This window comes from Echinops telfairi, unplaced genomic scaffold (genome assembly GCF_000313985.2).
Source record: "Echinops telfairi isolate 266 unplaced genomic scaffold, ASM31398v2 ScPeMD7_5592;HRSCAF=6446, whole genome shotgun sequence".
Lineage (NCBI taxonomy): Eukaryota > Metazoa > Chordata > Mammalia > Afrosoricida > Tenrecidae > Echinops > Echinops telfairi.
This window is the reverse complement of record NW_022109491.1, coordinates 24,670,293-24,679,401: the sequence shown is the minus strand read 5'-3', so window position 1 is coordinate 24,679,401 and position 9,109 is coordinate 24,670,293. Positions and strand designations below refer to the sequence as shown.

Sequence of the window (9,109 nt, the reverse complement as noted above, 5' to 3'; positions counted from 1 at the left end):
TTGTGAGGTGGAAGACTTTGTGGACTGGTGTTGGGTTAATGGGTTAATGTTGGACTTGTGGGCTTGGGCAGCATTGGGTTGGGATGTTTTCGTGATGCACCTTTTCTTTACATAAAACTCTCTCTTATACATGAGTCGCTGTGGATTTGTTTCTCCAAAGTACCTAGACTAATACACGTATGTATTTTTTTTATTTTAGACGCACAAAGTCATGTCATTGTTTTTTAGTTAAGATATGTTCTGACATTTTATTTAGTGTTTTAACAGCACTGTTTTAAGGTTTGTCATGTGTGGCTTGAATGCAGTAAACATTGCTCGTGTTAATGTACTTTATCTTCCTTTTTATTTATTTTAAGCCATTTTATTGGTATATACCCATTGTTATTAGCTCCCCTTTACCCCTAACCTCCCCTGCCATAACCCTAAGGAATTATTAATCTAGTTACTGTCTTTTTAGATTACCTATCCTGGATTTCATATGAAGAAAATCATTACAAAAAAACAAAATAAAACATAGAAAAGCTTCTATCTAATTTATTCATCTTTTTAAAATTAAGCTATACATTTATACAAAATATATATAGTCCTGTGAGTTTTGACAGATGTGTATAGTTATGTCATCATCACCATAATTAACACTAGACCAGTTCTGTCACCCCAGCAAGTTCCTCCCTGTCTTTCACCGTCATTCCTTCTTACTCCCAGCTCTTGGCAACCATTGATCTATTTTCTGTCCCTGCAGTTGTGTCTTTTCCAGAAGGCCACACAAATGGAAGTACGCAGCATGTAACCTTTGAGTCTGACTCTTAGCAATAGTTTATTTTCATTGCTTAGTAATATTCCATTGTATAGTTAGGTATATACTATGTTTTGTTTCACTGTTCCACTAGGTGATGAGCATTTCCTCCTTTGGCTAGTTTGACTGATGCTCGTGTACAGGTTTTACATGGACATAATTTTTCTCTGTTTTTAATCATTTTATTGGGGACTAATACAACTCTTATCACAATCCATACATACATCAATTGTATAAAGCGCATTTGTACATTCGTTACCCTCCTCATTCTCCAAACATTTGCTCTCCACGTCAAATTTTTCTTATGGATAAATTTCTAGGAGTGGAATGGGTGGGTTGTGTGGTAATTGATGTTTAACTTTTGAAGAAACTACCAAATAGTTTTCTTTATTTTTGGACATCTTTGTGGGTACACACACACACACACACACAGTCATAGTAACTCAACTGTCGTGTGATTGCTTTACTGTTACTCATTTGTTTCTTTATATTTACAGTATCTTTGTGTTTGTAATTGGGTCTTGCTTTTTTATCCATTTTAAGTTTTGCCTTTTAACTGGGATGCTTGCGCATTTAGTAATTGAAATGCTTAGCGTTATTAAATTTGCCACGTGAATTTTAATTTTAATTGTGAAAATACATATAAAACACATACCAACTGTGTGATTTCTGCAGTTTAGTGACTGATTACCTTTTCCCATTGTGCACCCATTCTCACATCCTTTTCTAAACCATTTCTACCACATTAACATAACCGTAGTGCCCCCTCCTGGGGGGAAACCCCCCCCCCCAAACCTGGTAACATGAATCTATGGTTTCTATAAACTGAGATTTTTATGTATCATATACATGAGATCATACAGTGCTACTTCTACTAACATTCTGTTGGAAAAAGCAAATCCTAAGGTTAACCCAAATTCAGGACAGAAATACTAGGGGACCATTTTTGGAGATTAGCACATTCTTACATTCAGGTTTTGATTACTAGAGCTTTTAAAATTCCTTCTTTCATTGCTAAATATTATCCTTCTATTATTATTAGCGTATATGCTTATGGATGAGCCGAGTTTTTCAGCACTTTTTAATGTGGTTTTTGTGGTAAAATTAGGTGTGTCGGCTTATACTTGAGTATATACAGCACTTTTAAATTCTTTTATATTTTTGGTAGTATATGGTTGCCATATCATTTTCAAACCTTTACTTTCAACATTTGTGATTGTTTTTGCTTTTGCTTATGAACAACTTAATAGCTGGAAATTATTTTTTTAAAACATTGACCATCCTGTGTTTGTGATACCATGTGCCTGGATTTTATTGAACTCTTAATTTTATTTTTTTCTCATCTGCTGGTTTAGAAGTTAACTATTCTGTTGCTATCCTTGGTTTGCCTTATTTTTCATCACGAATACTTAGTCTGAAATTACTGTCAGTCTTAATATGAATAATATTTATATTTGAAAGTGTTTTCATGCTGAAAGTTTCCTCTCCTGCCCTTGCTGCTAGTGTGCAGCTTTGAAGTTCATCTCACTTTGCAACCTCCTGAAGCTAGGCATTAATACATTCTGAGGGGAAGTTTTTAAGTCTCGTTGCCCTTCCCTCATTTCCCACATAAGCTCTGGCTTTTTTTTTTTTAACAGACTTTAAGAAGATTGTTCTAATTTATTTTTGAGAATGTATAGCAAGACATACATATACTCATTCAGTAGTGTCTACTGTCAGTTCTATCATTGATCACTGTAAAAATGACGTGATGGCATCAGAGGTCTACCTTCACAAGGGGGGAGAATTACCATCAGCATCAGTCCAAGGCTGATTCCTGTGAGACAGGTCAGACAGACAGACTTCTTCTCTCCAGTCTTTATACCAGTTTTAATACCGGCACTCTACGGTGGCCACACAACTCATGGAACATACAACTGATTATGGGTTATTAGGAAGTAGCAAGGTACTTGAGATCAGGTTATAACAGGCTGCTGCTGCGGATCCGGGTCAGGAAGCATGTAGACAAAGTGTGTTTTCAGTGCAGGCCAGTTCTCTAAGCTCATCTTGACCATGCAGGCTTGGACCCAGCTCTGCTCAGTTCAGTTGTTTCAAAGCTCTCTAGCTCTGCTGATGAATGCCCATGACACCCTGCTGTGACAGTAAGTTGCCTGTCTGAAGGCACTTGCTCTCTTGGCAGGTCCACCCCAGCTGCTATGCTCTGTATCCAGTAAACCATCTTGCTCTGGTCTCCTGGTTCTCCTGCTGCTTTTTCTCTGCCTCTGCCTCTCACCATTTTAGTCCATTTGTGGGGCTACAACTCTTTCACTTTTCACTCCACCCATGGCTTTACTCTCCTGATGGTAATGAGGTGTCTCGTCTCTGCTTGGAATTGGCTTCTTAGTGAGATGGCGAAACTGAACCCCTCGTAAGGGTTCTGTGTACCTAATTTGAATGGCTTCACTCCCACAAATGGTCCATGCACCGTATTTGCATTGCTAGCAAAGTGCCCAATCCCCTGGGTGGGCCACAAGCACTTTATTTGTATAAGCCCACTCAATCATCATGTGGGTGTTATATGATCATATAGGAGCCTTGGTGGTATAGTGGTTACAAATTAGGCTACTATGATCCATATGGCAGTTTGAAACCGTCAGCAGCTCCGTGGCAGAGATTGGGTTTTCTACTCCTTTAAACAATTACAGTCTCAGAAACCCACAAGGGGTCGATACATAGAGTGAGCACTGACTTAATGGCAGTGAGTTTGTTTGTTTGTTAATATCATGCATAGCTAAAAAGGCCATATTAAGTAAATCACTATACTGCAATTCTTAGAATTATGCAAACATTCTCACATCCTTTTCTCAATTATTCTTCCCCCTTTAACAGAAGTCACTGCTTCCTAAGGTTCCTGTCTAAATTTTTGAGTTGCTGCTGTCATTTTGATCCCACGTAATAAATAGTTCTCAAATGAACCTAATGCTCAAGGCAGGCTTATTTACTAGTTGAGTTAACTAGTATTTGTTTTTAAGAAGACATTGGGAAATTTTCAATTAAGGTTTAGATTAGAGATAATCTCAGGACATTAGCTTCGGAGATTTCACTAATCTCCATGGCTGAAGTCTGGAGTCCATGAGAATTTGAAATTCATTTCTGCTTTTCCCCACTTTTGATTATGATTCTTTGGTGGAATCTGTGATCAAAATAGTCAGTGATGTACAGGCACCATCCAGTTCTTCTAGTCTCAGTTGTTCATGGAGACAATTGGCTGCACATTCCATGTCCTCCCTCTGTTCCTGACTCCTCCTTGCTCAGAGAGAAAAAGGTGGCAAGCTGCTTTCATAAAGGTTACATCCTGGCAAACCCTGTAAGCCAGTTATTTTTCTCTGTTCAGCAGGGTTGCTGTGAGCTGTAATTGACTTGATGGCAACAGATTTTTTTTGGTTTTTGTTTGTGTTATTTCTGGCAGTATGGAATTTTCCATTATTCCATTTGGGCTTGTCTGTCTGTATGTGTTCTATTTGGTCTGGCTTCTGTATGTATAATGGGAGGTGACTCCTTTTATGTCAAGCCTGTCAGCCATGTTCAACTGGCAATTTATGACACATTTGCTCACTTACAGTTCCATCCCATAAAACAAGTGTTGCCTTCTAAACCATAAAAGCTTCTGAGTTATGTCAGAACTGATTTGTCGCAGTGGTGTAGCTGTGGCATTACTGAGATTGTTACACCTTGACTGTAAAGTTCTGAGCCAGGCTCAGCACATCTGATGGGAAAAGTGGCTTGTTCCTTTGAGAATCAGGGCAGTTGCACAGCCTGTTCCCTGAGGTGTGTGGATATTTTTAAAACTTAAAACATCGAGTTGATTCAACTCATAATGGCCTTATAGAGAAGGGTAGACCTGTTCCTGTGGTTCTGAGATGGTCATTCTTCATAGGAGGAGAAAGCTTTGTCTGTCTCTCAAGGAGCAGTTAGTGGTTTTGAATTACAAACCTTGTGGTTAGCAGCCCAAATCATGTAATCATTATGCTATCTTGGGTTAGGGAAAAGATTCTTTGTCTTTCTTTTAGTGATTTAATCTTCAACTATCCCAACTGAATGGGCAGATGTCCAGATCTAACTGCGTTGCCATTTGTCCATAGCAATACTGCCTTCTCTTTCTCAGGCGCTGTCAAGGTGATAGATTCCAGATTCTCTCTGATCTCCCATTCTGTCTCCCAGATCTATTTAGCTCAGATCGAGATCTCATTTTTTTATCTTCTTTCTCATGGTTTTGATGAAATTCCATAAAATGTCATGTTTGTGACTGGTTGTGATTTTTTTTTTTAAGCTATGATTGGGTGTAACTAGATAAAGAACCATAGTTAGCCATTATGCATTCATGTTTGTGATGGTTAGAGGGTTTGGGGGCGTGGTTTTAGAGACTTAAGTTTAGTCATTATCAGAATGACTTTGTATTTGAATTTGTGTAAGACCTGGATTTTTGTCATCTATAAAGTGAAGGATTAAATTAGGTAATTGTTTATTATTAAATATTTTAAAAGAACTCAAAACGCCTGATGACATTCAGTCAATTCCAACTCATAGCGATCCTATAGGACAGAGTACAACTTTCCCTTTGGGTAGCCTAAATTTTAAATCTTCACAGGAGTGGACAGCCTCATGCAAATGGTGGTTTCGAACTGGCTAACCCACTACCCCACCAGACCACCCTTAGTTAATATTTATTAAACTCTTAATTTGTTCCAGGAACTGGACTAAGAGTTTTTATATATTATTTAAAAAAAATAAAACAGCTTTATTTGGAAATACTTAAAGTATAAGGAATAAAATAAACAGTGCAAAACATACCCCTATTCTGTTTAACCAGTTTCATCTTTTGTTAACATTTAACATTTGCTAGGAATTAATATTGGAATTTTTCAAATAGTTTTTCTGTCTTTACTGATATGACCAGAATTTCTTTTTTATTGTGAATGCTAAACCATCCTTGTATTCCTGGAATAAACCTCACGTGGCCATATTATACTATCCTTTTCAATTTGATATGCTAAAAAACTTTTGCTTTTATGTTTGTGAGATGTATTTATGTTTAATCTTCTTGTAATGTGTTAGTTTGATTTTCATGTCAGAGTAATGCTGGCATCATAGAATTGTTGTCAGATGATTTTAAAACAGCACTGCTTTTTAGAGCTTATGGCAATGTAATTCACATTAAAAATAAAAATATTCCCTTAATGACAATAAAAAATTATTTTACACTCACATCACAATGTATACAAGTGTATTTCTATATACATACGAGGGGGTACCCCCCCCAAAAAAAGATTTTTTTCCAAAGTGATGTATTAAAATTTTTTTTACAAAACAACCTTATCACATTCAAAGTACTCTATTACACTTAATATATGTATCAAATCTGTGATTCCATTCTTGGAATCAAAGGGATCCCCAAAGGGATCAGGGATCAAGCATCAAAGGAAAAAAAAATCATCAAATCATTGTGAATTGGGGTGTGTGCAGATTGGGGACCCAAAGCCCATCTGTAGGCAACTTTACATCCCCTTACAGAAGGGTTGTGGGGAGGAGGCGAGCCAGTCAGGGTGGTGTGCTAACGATGAAACATAAAACTTTCCTCTAGTTCCTAAATGCTTCCTCCTCCCCCCACCCCCCACTATCATGATCCCAATTCCACCTTACAAATCTGGCTAGACCAGAGGATGTACACCTGTACAGATAGGAACCGAAAACACAGGGAATCCAGGACAGATGATCCCTTCAGGACCAGTGGTGAGAGTGACGATACCAGGAGGGTGGGCTGGAAAGGGGAAACCGATTACAAGGATGTACATATAACCTTTTCCCTGGGGGGTGGACAACAGAAAAGTGGGTGACGGAGTGGGTAAGATATGACAAAATAATAATTTATAAGTTATCAAGGGTTCATGAGGGAGGGAGTAGTGGGGAGGAATGAGGGAAAATGAGCTGATACCAAGGGTTCAAACAGAAAGCAAATGTTTTGAGAATGATGATAGCAACAAAATGTACAAATGTGCTTTACACAATGGATGTATATATGGATTATGATGAGTTGTATGAGCCCCCATTAAAATGATTTTTTAAAAATTGCTGTCCTTTCATGTCCCTCTTCATTTACAGAAACGAAAAGAAGTCTCAGATCAAGGTCAGGTGCGTGGGGCAAGGAGAAGTATGCGTTTTTTGCCAAAAACTGGCGTGCTGAGATGACTGTGTGAGCAGTTGCATTGTCGTGGTGGCAAAGCCAGTCCCCCTTTTGCCACAAGTCAGACCTTTTGTGTGCACAGTGTTAAGCAATCTTTTCAGAACCTCTAAATAGAAAGCTTCATTAAGAGTCTGACCTGGTGGAACAAACTCCGAATGCACTGCGAGTCGACATTTTCGGGCTGTTTGGGAAGTTGACACATCCAGAACAAGATTAGACATTTCACCTTTTTTGAAATGAGAAAACCATTCATACACTTGAATTTTTTTCCAAAGTGATGTTTTTAAAATTTTCCTCCATAGGTTTGTGTTAGTAAGATGTGTTCAACATCACAACAGTTTTTGCAGCATTTTTCCTAAGCAGGAAACAAAATTTCACAGCTGCAAACTGTTTTATTAAGTGGGCCATCACAAAAATGAGGTTCCAGTGAAATAACTTTCATGAAAATATTTCACAATGACCATAGAGAACCTTCCCAGGCGAGGCCACGGGCTGCACTAACTCAGAGGGAGTTGCTTGCATAGTGGGACAAACATGTACTGCAGTAGCTCCAAACAGCGCAATTCTGTGTTTTTTGGGTGGGGGAGGTACTCCCTCATACATGCATACATGTATACACAGAATCATACCCATGGTGGTTAAAGTGCTCACCACTAACCAAAAGGTTAGTGGTTTGAATTTAGCAGTTGCTGTTGGGAAGGAAGCTGGAGCAGTCTACTTTTAGAATGATGACAACAGTGGAAAACCCTCTTGGGCAATTCTACTCCATTCTGTAGGGTCACTGAGTCAAAACCAACAGTGAGTTTGTTTTATATGTACATTCTGTTTACATTTTCTTGTTGTTTTATATAAGTTTCGTGTATGATATAGTGTGTTATGTATTAGCATTTGGTTTTCTTATAAATGTTTTCATTGTGAAGTATAGCCTAAAACAAAATTTTAAGTATGTCAAAAATTACACTATATTTTAAAAATAATTAGTGGACATATGCCTGGCTGTCATTTGGGTGAAGTTATTAAATGATAATGAATGTATTATATTTCCAATAGTCTTATCTAATTTTGAATGCTTTGGGCTAAGTTCTTTTCACCTGTGATTTGATCATTCTTAATTCTACCTTGTACCATGTCAGATGAAGAGCTTATACTAGATGTAAGAGTGTTAGCTCTGCTATTTTCTGGCTGCCACTTATGTTTGCACTGTCATGTTATCTCCAAGCCTGAATGTAACTAGACAACAAGTGAATTTCAGGATACCACATATAATGTGGGACTGATGAATTGAGGAAGGGGTTGAAGAGTTTGCAGTCTCAAGCTGTACACTTATTCAGTGAAGTTTAAGGCTAGTTTGCCTTCAGATTCAAAATATGGATGTGCGAGAGGATGAATGAATGGATAAGTAAAATTTGCTATGCACATTCAATAGAATATTATTTAGCCAGAAAGAGAATTGAAGTCCTGGTACATGCTGCAGCATGGATGAACTTGGAAACACCATCCTGAGTGAAATGTCTGTACAAAGGACAAATATTTCACTTAGAAACATCCAGAAAAGGCAAATTTAAACAGATGTAATGTTATTTGTAGTTACCAGGTTAAGCAGGAGAGAGGTGGAAAAGAAAACTCGATACTTGGGGAACAGCTTTTACTGATGTTCAGGGTCGTGGAAAAGGAAGACAGAATGAAGAGTAGTGGTGGTTAGGCACCACGAATACAGCGATAGTCTCTAAATTGTCACGTGAAGAATATGAAAATGGCAAATGTTTTCTATTTCCCCACAGTAAAAAAAGTATTTGTTTCATTGACAATAAATACATCTGCTTGATCCCTTTGCCTTTCCTAATTATTCACTGTGGTGTCAACTATGTAATGTTTTTGCAGCTTAACAAATGACCCTAAAACTTGGTGTCTTAAAACAGTAATTTTTTTCAAATCATTTTATTAGGGGCTCATACAACTCTTACCACAATCCATACACACATCAATTGTGTAAAGTGCATTTGTACATTCATTGCCCTCATCATTCTCAAAACATTTTCTTTCCACTTAAACCCCCGGCATTAGGTCCTCATTTTTCCCCTCCCTCCCCGCTC

The 9,109-nt window shown here is 37.8% G+C and overlaps 1 protein-coding gene across 1 annotated transcript in view; it reads left to right on the top strand.

Annotated features, from left to right (window-relative positions):
* The window catches only part of ASXL1 (ASXL transcriptional regulator 1), a 74,774-nt gene that overhangs the window by 28,346 nt on the left and 37,319 nt on the right, over positions 1-9,109 (top strand). Inside the window, exon 5 of the mRNA XM_045295216.1 lies at positions 6,935-6,964. Coding sequence (XP_045151151.1) covers positions 6,935-6,964 — 30 coding nt within the window. The remainder of the gene's footprint in view (positions 1-6,934; positions 6,965-9,109) is intronic.